The 23144-nt window shown below is 40.5% G+C and overlaps 1 protein-coding gene across 1 annotated transcript; it reads left to right on the top strand.

Moving 5' to 3' along the window:
• Positions 1 to 21942: 21942 nt before the first annotated feature.
• On the top strand, positions 21943 to 22870 carry LOC149212710 (auxin-responsive protein SAUR50-like). The gene has a single exon (XM_089390645.1). The coding sequence runs from the start codon at positions 22175 to 22177 to the stop codon at positions 22502 to 22504; it is 330 nt and encodes a 109-aa protein (XP_089246771.1). The 5' UTR covers positions 21943 to 22174; the 3' UTR covers positions 22505 to 22870.
• The last annotated feature ends 274 nt before the right edge of the window (positions 22871 to 23144 follow it).

Genomic DNA, 23144 nt, shown 5'->3' with positions numbered 1-23144 from the left:
TACACACTGTTGCATAGAATATACAATCCTTGGTTGTTGAGGTAGCATAGGTACCCAACTACTTGACGCAATTCCAGTATAACCTTAATACTGTTGAGAACTCCCATATGGATATCCTCCCGGAGGAGGTAATGAAAGGGCATACTGCCCCCCATATGGTAGCAATCCAGAAAGAGGCAAGCCTCACCCTTTAAAACAAATGTTTTATCGGATAAGTAGGGGCAGCCTTAAAAATGAGCTTAAACTCTGGGGGAAACATTGCTCACTACTTATATTTATTTTTTAACGAGCACGAAGACCGCGTTAAAACTGCTCGGATCTTGCGTTTATTTTTTTAACGAGCATGAACTTTATGCTAAAACTACTCGATATACCAGTCATAAGATAAGAAATGTCTTCCTGCAAGATTCCAATTTTTATAGAGCTTGCACCTCACATAAGCTATGCTCTTTGGCAATTTTTGACCTTTGCCCCTCATCCTTTCTTTATGCAAGTTCGGAAACGACTAAAATAAATAATCGCTCTTTGCTTGCACTCCAAAAGGTTTGCATGCCCCCAGGTATAAAGTACAATTTCAAGGCTGCCCCTACTTATCCGATAAAACATTTGTTTTAAAGGGTGAGGCTTGCCTCTTTCTGGTTACCCAAAGAATGGTTTTATTTGCTGTCGCAAATGAAACTCTTTCTTCGGCGGTGTCTATCATTAGGTTACTCAAAGATGGTTACTACTTGTTGCAGCAAAAGTGTCCCCTTCTTTGGGGGCTGCCCCTACTTATCCTCTAAAACATAGTTTTAATGGGTGAGGCTTGCCTTTTACCCAAAGACAGTTACCATTTGCTGCCGCAATAGAATCTCTTTCCTTGGTAGCCTACCTTTTTAGACAAATATGAGTGACACTTGTCAGACAAGTAACCTTATCAAAAGAATCCTATTCTAGAACAACCCCTCTTCCATCCACGGACGGGGTACGGACTAGTCATATACTTTCGCGGAAATTCTATTTTATACCCAAGGTTTCTTCTGCCCGAAGCAGACCAGGATGCATGCCCCCTGGGTTCCAGTTCTATCTTTCCGAATCACTCGCATTCATCGGGAAGGAGGACTGGGGGTGGAGACATTTCTTGGGTGAATAGACCATTGAGGATTGGTATTTGACTATTTGCGATGCGTGATCCCGGAAATGAAAGTTGGTCTACGAGCTTGACCACCCTTCCTTCGTGTGGAAAACACATTACTCTAAAGAGTGAGGAGACTATAGCTCCCATGCAATATATATAGTCATGTCCAAGGAGTAGGTTATAATCCAAGGGTCCTTGAACAACCATCACGTTCATATTAACGGTCTTCCCTTTCAATGTAACAGGCACATTGGGGAGGATCCCTAATGGTCGACTGGTTCCTGTATCAAAGCCCGAGAGATTTCTTATCTCAGGCAAAAGCGCCGGGGAACCCAGTGCTTTCCAAGCAACAGAGGAAAGGATACTCACAGATGCCCCTTCATCAATGATAGTTCCAGCCATCACCATTCTATAAATTTGGACTATGATTCTGAATGGTATACTGGCTGGTAACCGGGGTCTGCCCAGTTGGTTCCAATCAAAGGACACAACCAGGTTGCTTGGTGGTGGGACCGAATACACGGCCGGATACGATCCTGACGATGTTCCTTCCTGCGATAAAGGAATGGGCGCATTGCCCTGATGCTCATCAGAATCTGGATGGTGTCATCCTTGTTCTCTTCCGTGAGGGTGTCATTTGAAGATGAATCTCCAGTGACGGTGTCATTTGAGGATGAAACCTCTGAAGGAAGAACCGGGTCAACTGCCGTATCGACTTTTAGACTTTCGTCTGGTCTGGATTCAGTAGGTTCATTTTCAATGACTGATGCTTCAGCTGACCACTTGAGCGGGCCAGCTGTATTTTCAACCAACGAAGGACTTGGCACGAGTTTTTTGTATCCAGGAGGAAGTGTTACCGGGGAAACCGGATGATCTTCCAAAACTCTCTTCGCTTCGTCTAAGAAGGGACAACGGTGGATGGCGTGACCGCCTTCACACAGTCTGCAGGGGGATCTTGCTCCCCCTCTTTGTCTTGAACCTTCACTTTCTTGGTTGACGGTAAGCAATCAACATGGCTATCAGAGGTTGATGCTCCCGAATTGTGCAAACGAGGTGACCAGTCCCTTAGTATCCGGGGAATATAGGGACAATCTCTATGGAAGTGGTCTCCTCTACATATGACACATGGCGATTTAGGCCCGATCTGTGCCGTGTGTGGGTTTTTGTTAGATGTCTTTTGCTTGCCCCCAGTCGCCTTAGGCTCCTTCTTCTTCTTCTCTTTCTTCTTCTTTTCCTTCTTCTCCATGGGAGCTTGGCTTTTGCCAGCTTTACCTTTTGAAGATGAAGGATTGGAGGAAGGGTTAGAGGAAGTAGAAGGCTGGTGGGATGCTCTAGACTCATCTAACTGTTGACTCGACTGCTCAAGAACCATGGTGTTCTGAACTACACTAGTTGAGAATAGCCAAACCGGCAGGCCAATTGCCAGTCCTGGAAGCGACAATGTGGCCATGTGGGGCGCACCAACTTCTCCCCAAGAGGAGAATGGACTAGGACTTCCATCATGTGGAGTTCCTTGGTTGGGGCGTTCCATGTTCTCAACTTAAGATCAACGCGGGAATAGGAGGTGATTATGTTCCGTTTAAAATAAATTTTATAAGGACGCTTAGACACAACTTGCTTTTTCACTTTTTAAGAGTCGAGAAAAAGCTAAAGATGACTCTAGTCTCCTTCGATGTTTTAACGAGCCCGAAGTGACAAATGCTCGGATGGACTTTTTCAGTTATAGAGTTTGAAAAAGGCCAAAAGAAACTGCTCTGGAGTTCTAGGCAAAGGGTGTGCCAAACCTTTCGCAAAACCACATAATACGTTTTACTGTACGAGTGGTCGATCTTCGTGAATGCTGTGTTCACTGCATTTCAATCAGTAGGGCGGCCGACACGGTTTCCTATGGATAAAGGCTTTGATCCTATAGGGGTCTCCCAATATATACGCGACGGTACGTGGGAGCACAAGTCCGTATTGATACTTATCGCTTCACCATGGAGGAATCACCCAACCACTCAACGCTAAGATACCACGTTTAACGACGCCAGAACACGTCTCTAGCTTAGACCTCTAGATGTTCGCGTTATGTTTCAATGCGTTGTTATGTAAATTCAATTTATTTTAAGGTTGATCTTGTTTAGTAGTTTGCCTTTATGGATCACCACGAGATGTATAGAAACACTCCTGAATGCAATCTAAGATGATAATCAAGCTTTCCAATCTTTCAACTTTGAAAACCTTAACTACTGAGAGAGAAGGAAGATAACACCTTTTCACACAGATCATAGAGCACACACTAATGCACTTTCCTAAATCAACATGCAAACTGTCATAATGTACATGCACAATGCAAGTATTTCTTTTCTCTTTCTTAATGTTTGATGAAATACAGAAAGAAAGCTGTTGTATAACTTTGAATTCAATTTCAAGCAAAAGCAAACAAGTTCGTCCAAAATCGAAAGACACCTTACGATTTACTTGTTTCGACACTTAGAAATATGTAAATTCAAACCATATAATGAAAGCGACAAACTCAATCAGCTATGAACAACAAATAAGCTAACTCTTAAGATCAGAAACGACACTTAATCACAGGTCTAGATCTAAGAGGTCAATGGAAGACTTGTTCACTTTTGTTATGGGAAACTGTAAATGACATCAGAAATACAAAAGAACAAATACAGTTTCTTTATACAACTGAGGCGGAATAATGACAAAGGAAGATGGTTTCAGATAGGCCTACTGACTGGCAGCAAACAGCAAAAACAACAGTGAAAACAAATCAAGACACAGCAGGAAACCCCAGGAACTCAAGCCAGGACTGGTCCAGCGCAGGTGTAACACTGCCTATTTGACCTTCAGCGCAGGTAGCCCCTTTGGGAACTGCGCTGAAATGCAGACTGCTAGTGTACAGCCTACAATGAAGAACGAGACTTTCGTCCGTCTTGGTTTCCGGGTCACAGATTGCTCAAAAATTCACAGTTTTTGCTCAAATCAGAAGCTATCAGTCAAGGACACACTAAGGGATGTAAAGGAGGATGAAAAGCTATCACTAAGAGCTTATTAGAGTCCTTGTGGATCAGCTCTTAAAATCATAAACTTGCTCAGAAACTGAGCCAGAGTCGCTGCCCTGTACTTTGTGTTTGATGGACTCAAACACAGTTCGATTCGGTACTCTCCTTGTTTATGAAATGAATAGCAAGAAACACAACAAACTACCAAGATACGTTCCCCAGCGGAGTCACCATTTTGTTGGGGGGAAAAGTATCTAATGCAGAATGCCTCTATCCCTACTCTGAAGGTGATAGTACTCCAGTAACAACTGAATGTAAAGCTATTCAAAGTTTCTTCTTTATGAGATGAGAGAGGGAAGAAAAGGATGATCTACTAACCGTTATCTTGCGCTTATAGTCGATCCAGTCTTCACTCCTTGCTGCTTTCTCCTAGCTCCTTGCCCTTTCACCGGCCCAGCTACACACAGATCCTGTAAAAGCACAAGAAAAGGAAACTACAAGAAGCATACATCCATAATCGATTTTAGGATTAGCATAAATCAAATGTACAAACATATATTCATCATAAAGACACATGCACATAGAAGAATCTCAAATACTTTATTGAGAATAGAAGTAAAGTTCTGAGAGAGTTACAACCACAATGGGCCCAATCCAGCAACACCTCCCAGCTGAAAGAAATCTCCTCTTCACCTCCTTCAAGCAAACACCCAATAGCTCTAATCACAAACCAACAGCACTTCCTTACTTGCACAAAATTCCAGCCCCCTTAGACCTCATGAGAGAGCTCTATATATAGGAGATTTGGAGAAAGGATGAGTCAGCTTGAGGCTGGCATAAAGCTGACTAGTGTCCTCTCCCACTTTAGTTAATCTTCAGTTCTTGAGTCCACTTGGAGAATCTTGCTTCCACTTGGAGATCAAGACCCTCTTACTCATCATAGGGCGAATTCCTTGAACCAAGTGTCAGTTTGGAAGCTTCCTGGGCAGTTGACACCTTGCAGAATGACTGTGCCACTTGGCCAATCTCGCCCAGCGCAGGTAGCCTTCATTGGGTTTGACCTTCAGCGCAGGTACAAGGAGGAGCAGTTGTCATTCAGCGCAGATGCTCAGTGGAGCAGCTGACATGATCCAGAAATAGCCTGTTTTTGAGTGGAGCACTGATTCTCAGTGCTGTGGTTTGCAGAACTTGTTCCTCTAAGGGTAAGAACAACATGTTTAGGGACTTTGGATCCCTCAGATTATTGACATTTCATGCTCCATGCTGTTAGGCACAAAAATGTCTATAACATCATCAAGCCAACAAATGGTTCCATTGCTGAGATCGGGATCTGCCTAAGGGATGTTTGATGTTGGAACGTTGGAACCCTATGAAGAAGGAAATTGAAGATTGGTTGGATCAGAAGCATCACGAGTTCGTGGTACAAGAAAACAAAACCCTGTAGTTATATGAGAAGAGGTGGCTGGATGGCTATGTATATACAGAAATCCATGAGATCTTCTTTGCGTCTTTCTCTTCAGAACTGTATGATTGGATCGTGAGGCTAGTGGATAGCCAGGGAAGGTGCAAGCTTGATCAACGCACAGTGTGGACCCCAGAGTTGGTGCGCAGGCTAGAGGCTTCAGAAGATAAGATCACATGGGCCGTAGAGCATTGGCTGGATCAAATAATAGGAGGGTTTATTACGGAATTTGTGATAGACATGACTATTAGATATAGCGAAGAAGAAAGACATTTTCTTAAGGGACTGCGAGGTAAGTACATCAAATCTTTGAATATCTGGATTAAGATGATGTTGTGTGAAAAACAGGTGATGCAAATACATTAATGAGTGAATGACGCAGAGTGGAAAGGTCTACAAAGGTATTGAAGGGTTAGGAAATAGTCCTTTAATTTCGCCTCCACGAGCAAGCGAGGAAGAGTGCGCATGGGTTTCTCCAAGGAGTGCGGTCAGATTGATAAGGCAACGCATTCCGCAGTTACCTTCCCCATGTACGCCGCCACCCACATCACCTCATTCACCTCCATATTTGCCCACACCAGCTCCACCAAACCAACATTTTAGCATGGCAAGTGTGATCAAGCTACCTATATTTAGAGGAATAGGGAACGAAGATCCAGATCAGTTTTGGTTTGTAATAAGAGCAGTATGGGAAGCACACAGGGTTATGGATGATAAAATTAAGAAGGCCACATTGGTAAGGGAATTGCAGGACAGTGTGCTAACTTGGTATATCAAGCACTCAAATGATCACCTAAATGCAAGAATAGCGGAGATCCAAATTGCATTGAATAGAGAGTTTAGCTAGCCAAAATCCGAAATGCAGCCGATCATTGGATTTAAGGAGATCATGATGCTTCTAGGTGAAACCCCCTGGGATCTGTATCAGAGGCTAAAAAGTAATATCTGTGAGGCTAATATGACGTTAACGGATGCGCAGCACCATGCGTGATTTGTGGCATCTTTGACACAACACCTAAGGATGGTGTTGTCACAACAGAAGCTCTCAACCCAGGCAGAAGCATTGGAAATGGCGATGAGGTTGCATGAAACACTGACACATGATCCAGGGTTGGGAGTCCAACAAATCCATGCACAACTATAGAACCTATGCTTGTAGATGTAGAGTTTGAAGCAGGATCAGGCACCCCAGCCGGAAGCACGCAAAGAAGTGTGGTGCATAAAATGTAAAGGCCAGGGTCACAATAAGGATCATTGTCTAGTATTTGCGAACTATTTGGTGGGAGGAGGACCGTTGCCATAGAGACCAGAGGCTTGGGTGGGGATAAGTGTGGCACCCGCAGTCTGGTGCGCGATCTGTCAGGTGGGAGGTAAGCACAATACAGATAATTGTCACCTATTGCAGAAGTATAAGTAGACTCCGCAAAAACTATTTTGTAATTTCTATAGATCAGTGGGCCACGATGAGTGGACATGTCAGAGCTATGATCTAATGATGGATAGGACTCGAGCCTATCGAATGCAGATAGAAATGTGAGGCCTCGATCTAGCCGCAAAAATAGCACACAATGGATTCCAAGGATGCAAACAAGGACGAGGAGGAATGGGACCTATACGAGGGTGCGAAAAACTAATCTATTATAATTTCGGAGGACTAGGGCACTACACTTGTGATTGCACCAACCCAAAAAGAATATCTTCTCTGTACTGTGACCAGTTTGATCATGAAATGGTAGATTTCCCAATGCTAATCACACAAATGCGCGAGAAAGGGGTGCTACAGCCTACTCCAACTCAAAATATCTAAATGATGAGGTCCAAACCACACAAAGAAGATACCAACTTAAACATGATGCTCAGAAGTGGCACAACCACAGGGGAAGATAAGGGGAAGAACCCTGAGGAAGATACATGGGTTCGCAAGGCTCCTATGAAGGAACCTCAGTTTGACGTGAAGCGCGTAAGGCAAACATTTATGGAAGCTAAGAAGAGCTTCACGGAGGGCTCTACTTCAGGTAGTAAGGATCAACCAGAGACAGGAATGGATCCTTCTATGCTTACTACCTTTTTAGATACTTGCATGAAGCTGCTACACGACAATAAGGCAGTTAAAGGGCTACAAGAGCTGATTGCTAGGTGCACAGGACCGGGTGAATCACGCGTACTCCGAAAATTAGGAAGGCATGCAGTACGCACTGGGAGGGGAATGAGACTGACGGCGCAGATTGGTGAGAACGAAATGGATCAGGTGATCTTAGACTTGGGTTCAGACGTGAATGTGTTACCAAAACAGACATGGGAATGAATGGACAGGCCCACGTTATAGTGATCTCCTATTCAATTATGGATGGCGAACCAGCAAACGATTCTGCCCATGGGAAGATTGCAAGGGGTAACAGTGGATATCGAAGGTGTGAGCATGCAGATTGACTTTGAGATAATAGAGATTGTGGATGATGGTAACCCTTACCCCAGGCTAGTAGGGATAGACTACGCCACGGATATGAATGGAGTCATCAACCTGAAGAAGAGGAAAATAATTTTCGGAAAAAAGTCCCTACACGTAGTAGTTCCGCTCGATCTAGCCGAAGGGGCATGCTACACTGAACCTATGCACCAAGATGATAGCAATGATGAGCTGGATTGCATTTACCAGATAACGGTGCAAGACTAGGATCGAGTGAACTCGAATGAAAATGGGAAAATTTCATGGGAGCATGACAGTTCCTGTACTTCAGATTCAGGTGAAGAAATAGAACACTGGAAGAACCGGTTGCACGAAGTCACAACATTAAATTGTAACATGATGATTCGATCACTACGATGCGTAACAATCGAAGCAAGGGAAATGCCAATAGATGATGGGGTACTAAGAATAGATGGACCCTTAGACAAAGTTGAAAGTATCGTATCTGAATGGCAACAATGTGGGTTGCTCAAATGGGTGTTGCACGTGACACCCACATAATGTGGGAATATACGTCAGAAGAATATAGGAAATTGGCATGAATGTAGAAGATGGATGCGCTTACAATTTGGCAGACCCCAACTAAGGCAGATGGCTGGAAAAAGGGAAAACATCTTGCAAGCACACTAGAAGTATATAGAACAGACTGTTTCGATGCACAACAGCATTACAATAGCAAGCCCAAACGTGACGTGTTGGAGGAGGAACAAGATCTTACTACCAAGTGCGAAGGGGCATTGTTCGCTAAGGTATGCAAAGTCATGAATAAGGAACCACTGATACAATGTAGAAAGGGGAACCTATGCACCCTAGTGGTCAGATGGGCAAGTACATTGCTATGCAAGAACCTCGTCATGAACTCGAGTTCAAGGCTGCAGAATGGTATACGAACTAAGGTCCTTGAGGAACTATCGCAGAGGGTTGTGGATGTAGCAAAGAGAACAGCACACAAAGTCTGCACTGAAGATCTCATAGGACCTTGAAAAGAGGAGTATGAAGGGATATAGGAAGCTATTCGGCAAGGGAATGTGCAACTTCATGAACTAGAAAGGAATAGGATCCTACTTCGAATGAAGAATATGATGCTGGACATGGAGATTAAACAGCTAGAAAAGGAATTAAAGGAGGACTTTTTGAATGAAAAACCTATAGATTCACAGTCGAATATGCGCAAACCTAAGGATGAAGTGGAGGAGTATGAACACAAGGCAATTGATCAAATGTCATGGTTAAAGCAGTACCTTACTCTCGGGGGGAATCAAGAGAGTGCGTCGCATCCAACAACGCACGTAGCAGTGACAATAGAGACCGTGTCATGGGTTTCTCACCAGGATACGATAGCGGTGCACCAAGGGGGTGCGACCACCTATCTAGCCAAAGAGGGGACAGTCTCAGTGCTCTAGACAGCTGAGAGATAGTGCAGGACTATAAAATAGTATGTTAAGAAGCTACACGACAATAGGGGTGTGTGCAAGGTCGACATTTCACAAGGGTTGCGGTCATGGAGAAGGGGCTACTCTACCACGGGGATAAACATGGAAGTGAACGTTGGCGTCACTGTTCATGACAAGATGTCTAAGTTAAGGTAGAAAGGAGTGGGTGGTGGGCATCTAAGACATAAATTCAGAACTAGATTTGAAATGATCTGTTGACCTTCTAGAATTAATGAGCCAAAATATGGGGGGACGGTCGAATTTGAATTTCAATGGGCCTATAAATCACAGATGATCCTCCACCGAACAACCCTTGGCATTTTGCGAATAAAGTTGTTTTGTTATCAAGTGGGCATGAACATGATGAATGAGAAGATCGTAAGAGCAAGTCCATGGTTTGAAGCATTGTTGAAGGATACACAGGAGTCCCTAATCAGAATCATGTCCACAACCAAGGGCGCCATGCAGAGTCCTACGCTACTGGTAGGGGATGCACCCAAAATCCATAAATCACCCCGGACACTGAGGTCGAAGAAGGACTCGCAGGTAGCAGGACCGGTCCGTATGTCGCCGCGAAAGCCGCAGTTCAGCAAATTGTTGATGGAAGAAAAGGGCAAAACAATTAATATTAAGAGTGGCGACGAGGAAGAGGATCACCCAACCTTTGTCAAAGAGATGGAACCAGAGGAAGAGATGGAAGAAGACATCCAACCAGTATGTGCTGCAACAAAATGACCCAAGCTTGTCCCTCCACGGAAAGGGAGGGTAAAGGTACCAAAATATTTTGATATCATTCAAAGCACACTTAACACCCCATCCCTCTGCGAGGGGGTTCTATTCAAAGGAACGACAATAGGCCGCATTCCTAATATGAAGTTTGAAGACTGGGACCTTGCGGATAGCGAGAAGTTTCCACATTTGGAAACTAGTGAGTTGATGGAACAAAGCACAGAGGGGGTCGTTACAACATTGCAACCATAGCCCTAGCTTTGTGGGGTGGAGGAGGCCAGGCTACTCCACCTCCTATCAATTCCACATTTTCATCAGGCCCCAATCACGATATTTGTCATCAAGCAACTGCTTTTCCTGGTGCACGATGGGTACTTATGGCTGGAAGAGCCCATCCCCATCATGACAGAGCTCATTCATAGGATCTCTCAGCTTCCCTGTGTAGGAAGGGACCCCGCAGAAATAGTTGGCACAAGTGGAGACTTGACGATTGTGGAGGCCATGAAAAAGAAATATAAGTTGGAGAAAAAGCAGAGAGGGTATGTTATTACTAGTATTCAAGACAAAGGGGTCTGCGTTGCTACCCAGTTGTTGGCAGGAAAGGTGATGAGAAAATGTTGGGGCAATGAGATAGCAGCAACAGTCATCGCGCTGGCTGAGCAATGCGCAGAAGGGGTACAGTTCAATTGGGCGCAATTCCTCTGCGATGAATTCCTGACAAATTGCAGGGAGGCCCAATAGTAGGGTAAGACCTTCCACTACACATGGTTGCTCTTATCTATCCTATTGGTTACAGGTGAATTGTCTGAGGATAGTCAGTTTCCTCCCCTTGCTATGGGCGACGAAGGATGCCACAAGAATTTGAGAAGCCATGATTTTCCAGATACTAATAGAAGCAAGCATACGACTATGGATCAACAAGAAACTGCGACTATTCGTCTCGGTCTATGATAGTGTGAAGAGTTTTGCAGAATTTAAAGCGGATCTGCACCATGTGTATATCCGGGCGTGAAAGGATCCAAAGTAGAAGTGGACCACGCTCCCATTCATCACAATAGATGACACTGTTTACATGGTACTCGACATTTGGCTACCGGAATGGCACGCACTACATGCGGTGGTGCGCGATGAGACAGAGATTCAAAGGCAGAAGGTTGCCACTAAGTTTCTACCACAATACAAGCGGAATGAACAGCTTGTTGAGGAAGTACGGGCATCCCAGGTGACAGCGAAGGATGCCGCAGAAAAGGCAACAGCCGGAGGGGCCGCTACAATGAAAGAAGAAAGAGGCCCAAACGTGACCACAGGGCTGGGAACAGATGATATGATGGAAGGTGCGGAACCAAGCACCACCTCTACACCCTAAAAATGGCCACGCGTGATAGAACAAACAGGGTCGAGGAAGAAGACCGAGGTGTCCAAGTTAGATGGGGAGCCTATCACACTAACCGAGGGTGACCTATGTGACATTGGTGATATAGTTCATGATATCACCACGGAGGTGCTCTAAGAGGCAATGATGGAGTAGGAGACTGTGTTGGGGGCACTCAGGACACATCTGCAGGAACTTTAGGTATGGCCCCCACAGCCGGGAATGGTAGCTGCCTATGGGGCTATGGGTATGACAGGAACCAAGCAGTTGTTGTGGGCCAAAATGGTCAATACTGTCGTGCTGCCAGAAGGAGCACTAATAGCAGACAACGTAGAGGACTGAGCCATGGTAGGCTGGCTCAACGGAATTAGATTAAACTTGGCTGCCCTCCCAAGAGAAATCTTATACCAGCTACGATATGGAGCAACGACAAAGCTTCGAGCTAGGGAAGGAAGCGTAGTATAGATGCTCAGTGAACAGCACATCAACATCGAGCAGTTGAGCCTCCAACGCGATGAAGTAGTAGCACAAACTCGGCAGTTGGAGCAATTTGTCGAGGAAGCATGTCACTGCACCCATGAGCTCGAGATTGTAGCAGACTTACCAGTAGGCATACAGCTCCATAAATTGGCCAGTGGATTCCCCGAGGCGAAGGAGGAAGCAACGAGGATCCAGTTGGACCTCAACTTGCAGATCACAAATATGAGGCTTAAGGCGCAGCCTGCTACACTGTCGGAGGTCCGAGAGCAGCGACACCTTGCCATTCAAGCACGGTTGGAAGCCATAGAGCTTGCCATACAGGATTGCACTGTCTTGCTAGATCAATCACTCGTCACCCTCACTTAACAGTAGGAAGACCCAAAAATCCAACAGTTAGAGACAGAAGCATGGGAGTTGCAGTAGGCTTATGACAATGTTTGGGGGGCCATGCATATGGTCACCCTTACTCAGCGGCTGGCCAAGATGAGGGAGGCATAGGCTCTAAAGGCCCAGGTGGAAGGCACGAGTAAAAAAGAAGTTGTGCTTAAAGAATGCATTCAGCCTTGGCTTGAGGAAGCATTCACGGTCACCGCTAATATCGAGGGACAACCGGCACACATGTAGGGGATATATGCACTGAGGCAAGGAATTTCACCTGGCAATGAAATGTCAGAGATACGCGCATAGCGGGTACAACAAATAACAGACGAATGTGTAGCGGACGTAAGCAAAGTGCGGAGATTGTTGGATGAGTTTCATGCAAAGATCACCACACCAACCAAGTGACTCGGGATGAGTCACGATGTTTGTGTTGTGGGCCTGTTGGGCAGTGGATCCCCCACATAACGGTTTTGGGGCTTAAAGCCCACAATTTTGGGTATTGGTATTATAAAGGCTCCGCGAAGTGTGCAGAGGACGAATTGTAATGGGTCAAGTCTAAGGGCAGTCCGCCCTAAAATATTGTAAATTAATCTAGAATGTCTCAGCCTAACCATGGTCTGCAGATCATGGGAATGTATAAATAGAGTGAGGCTCTAAGTGTAGAAGGCAGCTTTGGTGGAGATCGGAAGTGTATGGGTTTCTAAAAGTAATCTAGGTCTGTAAGCTTGAGTCATGAGTCATAGTAGTAGAAGGGTCTCTACAGTTGTGTGCGTAGAGGCCTAGTAGAGTCCACAACTGTGTGCACAGACCCCTGCAGCTGTGTGCGTAGGGCAAGAAGTGGATTTTAACTGGAAAAAGCATTAATAAAGATAATTTGGTTGTGAAATATTGCATATCTATTTCTATACTCTGGTCTGTGCATCTGTTTATGGTTTATGATTGAGCACATGTCTATTTATGTTAAATAACTGAAAGTATTAGGCTTACTTAATTTAATTCAAGAATTATAATAATACCTAGCATAGAAAGGGTAAAGAACATTTGCTCTCATTATCTTAGCTGCGCAAAGGTAGTTGCACTGAACAATCGGTTGCGCGGAAGTAATGTAGCGCATAGGATCGGCTTGTGAGCAATCCAGATCTCATCAAGACATCACTAGGGTGTAAAAACCTAGTTCCAGCACCCTCCCATACTACCTCGGGTGAGACCTCAGTCCGCGCTCCGCGGACTATGGCCGAAAGGGCTGGTAGTTTCAGGATTTGTTTGGCTAAAACACTCTGAACCTAGGTCAGGCCCCATCAAGCCAACACAGATCTTCCTTCATGGGCTCACCATATTCACCATAAACTTCCTCAAGCTACACCATAGCCTTTTCTGCTTCCCTTTTGGCCTTGATGAGCTGAACTGCCATAAGCTCATGCTTACTCTCCAATTGCTTATTTTCCTGTTTGTAATAAGAGATGGTCCATTTGGCTCTTCGCAGGTTCACCTGCAACTCACCTATCATTTCCTCTTGCTCCTTGATCAACATTCTAGAGTTTTTATTCAGCCTCCTCATCTAAGTTCACTAGGTTAAAATCTTGCTCAGTTTCATGGAGGTGTTCTTCCTAGTGTTGCATCTCTGTTTCAACCACCTTTTCCTTTCCTTCGTGTACCTATTTTGTTGATGATGAAAGTAAGGCCCCTCCCACAATATGTGGGGAAAACACTTGCTTATGTCCTCTCTGATAAGTGTACAATGGTGCCTAAACCAGTCCTTCCAAACTTGCTTCCTTGACCCTGATTACCTTGATTTTCTTTGCCATTGTCTTGTTTCCTATCAGGTAAAGGAATAGGTGGATGGGAAGGTGATAATGGAGGTGAGGGTGAATGTGATGATGATGGCATGTTTTGAACATTCTGAGTGGAAGTATGAGTGAAAATGGGGTTGGCTATAAATGTACTCCATGCCATGTTAAGTTCTTTAAGGTGATAAAGAACTATGATCATTATGAGAGCATGATGAAATATGCCTTTCATTTGATCTTTGGGTTCTCTCTTTTGGGCAATGTAAGCCATTTTCTCCACACTCCTGAAAAGATAGTAGGGTACATTGAGCATTATAACCCTAGTGAAATGCATGAGTAACTTGATATGGTAGGAGTAGACCATAGAAAATATTCCCTCACATGAAAAATATTTCATTATAATCTTCATCATAGGTGCATATCTGTCAAGGAGGTATGAGAAAGGAAAATATCCCTTTCTTTCATGTTTGTATCTAGGTTTGATATATGGTTCATAGAAATGTGCTTCTATTTCACCCTCCTTGAACCATTTTCCCCCAACTTCTAGAATCCTGGTGGCAACTGATATGGTGGCAGCAGACAATGTGAAGGTTATGCCTGCAAGAGTGACCTGATTGTCTTGAAGTCTAGTGATGAAATGTCTAGTCAACTCAGGGTGATACTGGACTGCTTGGACTTGTTCACAAAACTCAAAACATCCTAACCACTTGAAGGATGTCACTGTCATGGGAGAGGCTAAAAGCTCTTTGAGATCGATGGGCTCAAACCTGTGTATGTTCCTTCCTTTATGAGGTCTTCTCTGCTCTATGTTTCCCTCTCTGTCTGATCCCTCTTCCTCACTCTGTGGTCTATACTCCTCATCATCCATGATGCTTTTTTGTGATGAAACCCTAAGTGGTAAGTAGGGGAATACAAGGGTGTAGGGAAGAAGAAGAAAGGAAAGGGTAGATGGGAGGAAATGAGGGTCTGATAGGGTAGGGATATAAACTTCTGAGGGGGGATATGGAGTGTAAATTAGGTGTTTTTGGGATAAATGGAAAATTTCCTTGTGAAAACTAGGGTTTAGGATAAAGGCTAGGATTTGAAGTGAGAAACTAACCACATATGGTTTTGATTCATTACGCATGAAGTAAATAACCTTGATGAGAGGGAAATGGCAATACTTACTTGATTTAGGGCTTAGGAGAGATTTTGCAAGCTTCAAGACTGAAGGAGTGTAAAAGTGGTCAAGGGCGCAGCACATGAAGGGAGTGTGCACTAGCTGTCAAACGTGAAGCACTTGAAGAGAACGTGTAGCGCCAAGAGGAAACTCGTAGTGCCTGCTCTATTTTTACAATTTTGCCTTGAAATCACCCAAAATGTAGCTCTGGTTTTCTCAATGCATGGTAAGAGGTAAATAAAGGGCAAGAAGATATTTATAGGTCTTTGGCTTTAATCTTTAGCTCCTCAAACCCCTTTTTCTAATTTTTTTTGCCTTTGATCACTTTCACCCTTTAAACTCTGTTTTAATGCCTTTTCTTCTTTGTGTTTTTTCAAGTGGACAAATGCTCAACCTAACTTGATTTTTGCAGTGTTGGTGTGTCTTGCAGGAAGGAGAAATATTCTGACGCAGTTGAGATCCATTATTACATATAGGAACTTAAAATTAGATATGAAATTCAAATAAACTAAAATACTCTATTTTCACCTCCAAAACATGTTTTTGAGGTGAAAATTACATTAGGTTTAAAAGATAACAATTTCAGTAGCTATGTCTGACAAGCCATCATGCTTGATTTATTAATCATCCTCATACCCTTGCTCACCTTGGTGATTAAAGCCTAGACCTAATGAAATCATACTCTATGACCTAATGAAATGAACTGTAGATTAATTATGAAACCCTAACTGAAGACAATTTTGAAGAAAGATCAACAAGTATACTCTATGAGGGAAAAATTTAGATTTTCTGAAGAGAAAACAACCATTAGTGGACCATTATATCATGACCTAATGAAATGATGTAAAATTTACAGTATGGGACTCCTACTATGAAAATGCAAAAGAGCTAATTTTGATCCCTGATGGAAGTATGAAAAGACTGACACTAACAAACTCTATCCACAAGATACCATAAGTATGTCCCCAATAGGAACGAAATTTGGTGTGTGGTTCAACCTCATACCTTGGCCCATTATCACAAAAATTCCAAAAAAAACCTTGGCTTCAACCACAGAGGAACATGCCGAGAATTTGCCCCAAATTCGACCTTCTATCCTCACTTGACTGAGTGAGGAAGAGATCAATATACTTTTATTTTTTGGCCTTCTATCCTTCTTGTTACCTTTTCTTGAATAGATAAGAGAGATACAAACTGATGGTCACTTTGAGGAGGAAAAATAGGATATATATAGTCTTACATCCATGGGAAAGCGTGCCTCTCTTTGGGCAGGCTAACTTAATAATTTGGAGGGTCAACTGGACCACTTAGGGTTTACATAAAACAAAATAAAAACTTTTGACCAAAACAAATAGCATGATGAACATGCTTACAAAAATAATATTACAAATTTTATTTCATGATTTTACATCAAAATAAATATTGTTCGAAGTACATATATGATTATGAAGATAGACCATTGTTGCATATTTCAATAGTGTCCATCCTCATTTAGTTTGTTTCTAAAGACACACATAGTTCCATCTACATTTTTTATTTTGGTTTAGGAAAGAATTCCCATGTGTGATTTTTTTTGGTTTGATCTATATCTTTATCCATAGTTTTGATCCAATTATTATATTTTTGAGTTTTAACCTTGTATAATTAATCACTACAAACATATACTTAATAAAACTAAAATGATACAATTTCACATACACAAATTTACACATGGATTTTATCCTGGAAACGCAAGCCTAGGAAAACTAGTATGCCTTTTTTTCATTATATTTGTACTATGTAGTATTACAATACAATATATATCTTAGGGTATACATGAAACACCAATACAACTTTATTTCCTTAAGGAAAAAAAACACGGTCAAAACCACCATGCACAAAAAAATCTCTTTTAGCAAAACTATGGGCCCAAAACTACCAAAAAAGACACAAAAATCCACCCAAATGTTTTTAGGGTATTTCCCTAAATGCCACAAAATCACTCTCCTAATTCCTTGCATATCCCGCAAATAGTGGGGATGGAAACACCCCTCGTGTCCCTCTGATGTTCATGGTGCATATAAGTCGTGCAAAGAATATAATAGATACTTAACATTCTTTACTAGCTTCAACAAATTTCTTGGGTTCTATTTGCAAAAATATGCAAAATTAGCTTGCCCTAACATGCTTATAAACATCATTATAGTCTAAACAACTAACTCCTTATGACTAAGGATTTTATCTTTTGGATGTAGTTTCTAAACATATCTTGATGGAGTGTCCAATTTTTTCCTTTTCCTTTCCTTCCTCTTGTTCTTCTTGTTTTTCCTTTTCATGTTCATTACTTCTTGAAAATCAAAGGCCAAAATCTAGAGTGCCCTTCAAATATCAAAATATTCTCTCAACTACTCGCACATGATTCTTCTTTGGTGGAGATTGAAATCTTTTCACTGATCCTTTTGCTTGCAGAATATCTAGTCTTGATATTGTAAAATATAGTAATATACTATTGTTGACATTTACACAATTTGATTTTTATTAGGGGATTCATCATATTTTCTCAAGTTCCATATTGTGTGATGTGTGTCCCAACAGATCACACTTTTCCATCCCAAATTTCTTCAACATTTTCTTAATGTATTTAGTTTAAGAGATGGATATTTCTTTACTAGATTGAACAAATTGTAGACCTAGAAATAATAAAAATTCGCCTAGCATGGACATTTCAAATCCTTTTTGTGTTTATTCTATAAACATGTTCCTCATTGTGTCCATGTCACTTCCAAAAATAATATCATCTACCTATACTACAATGATTAACAACTTTTCATTATTTGTTTTGATATAAATGTTTTTGTCTACTGCTCCTCTTTTGATTCCTTCCTATTGCATATACTTTTCAAGCCTTGTGTACCAATCCCTCAAAGCTTGCTTTGGAGCATATAGTGCTTTCTTCAATTTCCACATTTTCCTTTTTTGGCAACCAATATTCTTCAGGTTATTCAACGTATACTTCTTCCAAGCCATTGTTTAGGAAGGTTTACTTAACATCAATTTGGTAGTTTTTGAACACCAAAAACATTATGATGTCTTCAGGTCTAGTGATTGAAGAAAACATTTCTTGAAAATCAACACCTTCCACTTGTGCATACCCCTTTTATACTAATCTATCCTTATTCCTTACAACTTGTCCATTATAAGTTTGGTCGTGAAGACCTACATAGTTCCAATTACATTTTAGGCCTACTTAGTGCTAATTACATTATTTTATTTTGGTGTGGGAATGATTTCCCATGTATGATTTTTCGCAATCGATATTGCTTTTCACCCATAATGTTGATCCAATGTTTATATTTATGTGTTTTAACCTTGTACAATTAGTGATTGAAAATAGATTCTTAATAATGACAACACAACTTTACATAAAGATTTTGACTTGGAAACCCAAACTCAATAAAACAAGCAATTTTTTTATTATTATATTTTATTATACATTATTAAAATACAATATATATCTCGTGGCACACATGAGTCACCAATCTAACCATAGTTCCTTAACAATAACTACGACACCACCATCAAAACCACTATATGCCACAAAATCATTTCTAACAAAATCGTGGGCGGAAAACCACCAAAAAGAAATGTGAAAAAACACCCAATTTGTTTTAGGGGCATTTCCCTAAACATCATGTTGTTGATTCTCGTCCCTTGCATATCCCTGAAGAATAGGGATTGGCAAACACACTTGTGACCCCTTTTTAGTAATATTTCTTTAATACTTTTGTCATTAAATATTTTTAAAATAATATATTTTTAATTTTATATTTATATAAATTTTTATATTGTATTAACTATTTTTCATTTATTTTAATTATCTTTTTGTTTTCTTAGATATATATCTTATATTTTATTTTAATTTTTCTTTTTTAGTTGTCACTTTTTTTTTTTAATTTGAAACTGTGAATTTGGTTTTTCTTTTTTCTTTTAGGTAAATTTTGGGTTTTAAAGGGTAAATTTTACTCTTTTTCAAGCGGAAAAAAAGGTAAGTGGAAAAGCATTTTTCATTTTTTTAATTAATTAATTAAATTTATTCATTGAACTGAGAGGCTCATTCTACAACCCAGTATGAGGGGGATGTGTAAGTATGTCAATGCTCAACATGGAGTTGACACAAGTCTCTCTTAAAATAAAAATAAAATACTCAAAATAGAAAAATAATTTCGACTATAATAAAAAAAAAATGAATATGCTATGCATATAAACTAATTATAAGTAAAAAAAAAAATGTGTGAATAAGATGTTTAAACCTTATGCTTTTCAAAAAATAGCAAAGGTTAATTTATGATTATATGAACTTCATATATAATAAAAGAAAGAAAATATTCTAGTGTTGAATATAATAAAATATTCGATTTGAGTTATCAATAAAATATTTCAATATGAATTAATATTAACGTATATCTAAAAATATATTAATAATAAAAATCATTTTAATTTGTGTTGATAAAATGTCTCTATGTACATGTTATGCAAAATGTTTCAATGTTATATATATATATATATATATATATATATATATATATATATATATATATAAATAAAATAAGTTTAGTAGTTAAAACTCGTTGGTCCTCTATATTCTTTATATAGCATTCAAAAATAAAATTTAAACAATGCAAAATTAGAAATTGTATTTTACACTCTAAATAAATTTGCACATGGAGAAATTATATCCCTTTCTCATATTGTATCCATGTTTAAGATAGATATATACTAGTTATATAATATAGAAATGATTATTTTCTTATCAACACTCAAAATATACATGTATGCTAGTGTCAAACAATAGTGTGTCAAACAATAGTGGGAGGTCATGGTGCATTAGTGGGTCACGATGGAGCACCACATGTCTCTAAAACTTTGTCAAAATGGAGTTGGAGAAAAACAATGATGAGATGTCACATAAAAAAAATATGACAAATTTTAGGGCATCAAGGTTAAATAATAGAAGAATTTTTATTTTAAGGGTCTAGGATAAATAATAAGATAATTTTGATTTTACAATATCAATGATAAATAATAAGAATTTTTTTAGAATTATTTAGTAATTTCTAACAATATGATTGACTATGATATCATTGAAACTGGTCATATTTATACACCATATGCAGTGGTCTGAGTAAGATTAATTTTTTAATAAAAAATTAAATTTTATATGTTTACTCTCAACATTTTTTACTTATTTATATGTTTACTCTCACCATTATTTCTTATTAGATATTTATGTCCGGATGATAAATCCATTTATGATACAAAATCATTGTGGTTAATGCTAACCTCCCTCCGAAAGTCAAACTTCAAATTTATTCTCTTTTTAATAAGCATGATAAACCTAAAGTAAATTAATGAGTGTGAATTCAACAATGAAAAACATCTTCCAGTACACTGTAAGGACTATCAACATTAATAGCCCAAATCAATAAAAAAAAATATTACCATCACTAATTGAATTTTTACAGCTGCTAAAAAAAACCCTTTTTAGTGTGATTTTTTTTCTACACTATTTGGTCATTAATTTTTCCATCTTTTATGAAGCGTCGACATTTATTTCATTAAGAACTTTACCTGATGTAATAAAAACATTAGTGGTTAGTTTCCTTTTAGGACTTTTGAATAGATTCTTCCTGCCATGAACCACATGTACGTTCCTAATAACAATAGGACTCCATTATAAAAACCTGTGTTCTAAAAATTCACCACCACTGGTAAAAGTCCCAGCATTCTTCAGTCTGGTTCCGGATTCAATTTCATTTCTGCCATCTAGCTTTCCTTCGTTTTACTCCAAATTTAATTTCATTTCCAGCATCTCGCCTATAGGTCCGAAATTTGGCAGCCCTGCATTAGGGGAGGGACAGGTAGCGGACCACGGTCAAAATATGCGGAAAGGGTAGTAATGTCAGGACGATACCGTACAGGACAAAGGACAAGGTCATCCCTTCTTTCGGTGGTTCATCGTCTTGTTTTGTTACCTGCCTCTTATGGCCGCCTCTGCCCACTTGCTTCTTAGCCAAGTGTTATTTGCATTGGCGCCCCAGGAAAAGCAAGGAGGTAAGTACAAAAGCCCATTGAATTGAAAGCCAAGGAGATAACTACAAATCCCATTCAGTTGACTGACTGGACATAAGTACAAATACCTACATTAAACGTCTGCGCTACTCCTTACAAAATGAGTCCTGACATCTTGTGTGAAATAGTTAGATTTCAGAAGTCGATAATATCACCCACAGTTTATGGGCGATATAGTGTCGATATAGGAGAAGAGATGGGTTTTTGAAACAACGGCGCATTAATACTGGTCTACAGGCATCCCTATATTTGGGGGGGCACGCTCGTGCTCCTTCATCGCTTCTCGAAGCAGCTTGCCTTATCATTTTGTATGGGAGGCATCTTGCGTCACATAATAAGACAATGAGCCCACTTGTTATTTACTTATCTTATCACATCAGGGCTTTGTTTCTGTTCGGTGGATCCGCACTATCAGTTGTTATATATACAAAGCCGATTTTGTCATTTCACATCAATTGATTTTGTCATTTCACATCAAGTGTTGCACTCGGGTTTTAGCAAATAGGCTAAAAGATCCTTTTCTTGCTCCTAGTATCTCATTTAATCAACGGCAATGGCAAGAAGGTTGAGCGATTCTCAACTTCTTCTTTGGAAACAGAAAATCGGGACGGTTTGCAAGTTTGTAAAGGGCTATAAGGCTGCTGGATCTGCGCTTTCTGCAAAGAAGACAGTACTTCGCCATGAAAGATGAGGGCATGGGAAAGTCATGCAGTGCTCTGCCTTTAGATGTTCCCAAGGGACACTGTCCAGTGTACGTTGGAAGAGAACGAAGCAGATATATCGTTCCTGCTACTTATTTCAATCATTCTCTGTTCCGGGCATTGTTACGGAAGGCCGAAGAAGAGTTTGGGTTTGATCACCAGATGGGCCTCACCCTTCCCTGTGATGAAGCTTCTTTCGATTATCTGATGACCATAATAGCGAAAAAAGATCATCCAGCACCTGCAAGTTTGAAGCTGGATGAAATCATTGATTTCCATTCTGAAGAGGCGATGGACTGCACATACTAGTCTTTAGTGACTTAATGCAACTATTCTTGCAGTGCACTTCCTTAAGGGGTCGAATCCTCTTGACGTTGGCAGAAAGATGAAATCTGCTTGAGTCTTATCGGGTTTGTGCAGCTTCAGGTTGCATGGGTAGTAGAACCAGTTCGTTAAAATTCCAAATTATCGTGATGAAAAGTCTTACTGACAGGAGTTAATTGGAAGAAAGGGGAGTCACAAGGGCTTAACCAATAGGCCTGAGTTAATTTTAAGAAAGAGGAGTCACAAGACTTAAGTTGTAACCACTAGGCCTTTTATCTATATTTTCGGCCTGTATGGTTACAGTTATTTCAGACATCGACCATGGTTGAGAGAACATACGCGATTGGACAGTTATTTTTGCTTTCACTTTTAATATATCTTTTATTCTGTCAATTATCTTCTGAAGTTCCCTTTTGTGTCATAAACTGTAATTCAGTTTCAGGTTGATCTTTTTCAAGTTTAATATTTAGTATTTATGTAGTATTTAGGGAAATAGGAAAAAAAAAACACCGATAGCAACTCACTCTCGTTGTAAAATAAGAACGAAGAAACAACATAAGTGGTATGATACTTAGGTCAAAATGCTAGACCTCCGTACAGAGTGGATTTTTCTCTAATACATATT

Source organism: Pinus tabuliformis, chromosome 1_1 (genome assembly GCF_031772625.1).
Source record: "Pinus tabuliformis cultivar Carrire ecotype Pingquan chromosome 1_1, CPIR1, whole genome shotgun sequence".
Taxonomy (NCBI): domain Eukaryota; kingdom Viridiplantae; phylum Streptophyta; class Pinopsida; order Pinales; family Pinaceae; genus Pinus; species Pinus tabuliformis.
The sequence above is the reverse complement of the archived record's forward strand: the minus strand, read 5'-3'. Positions and strand labels throughout refer to the sequence as shown.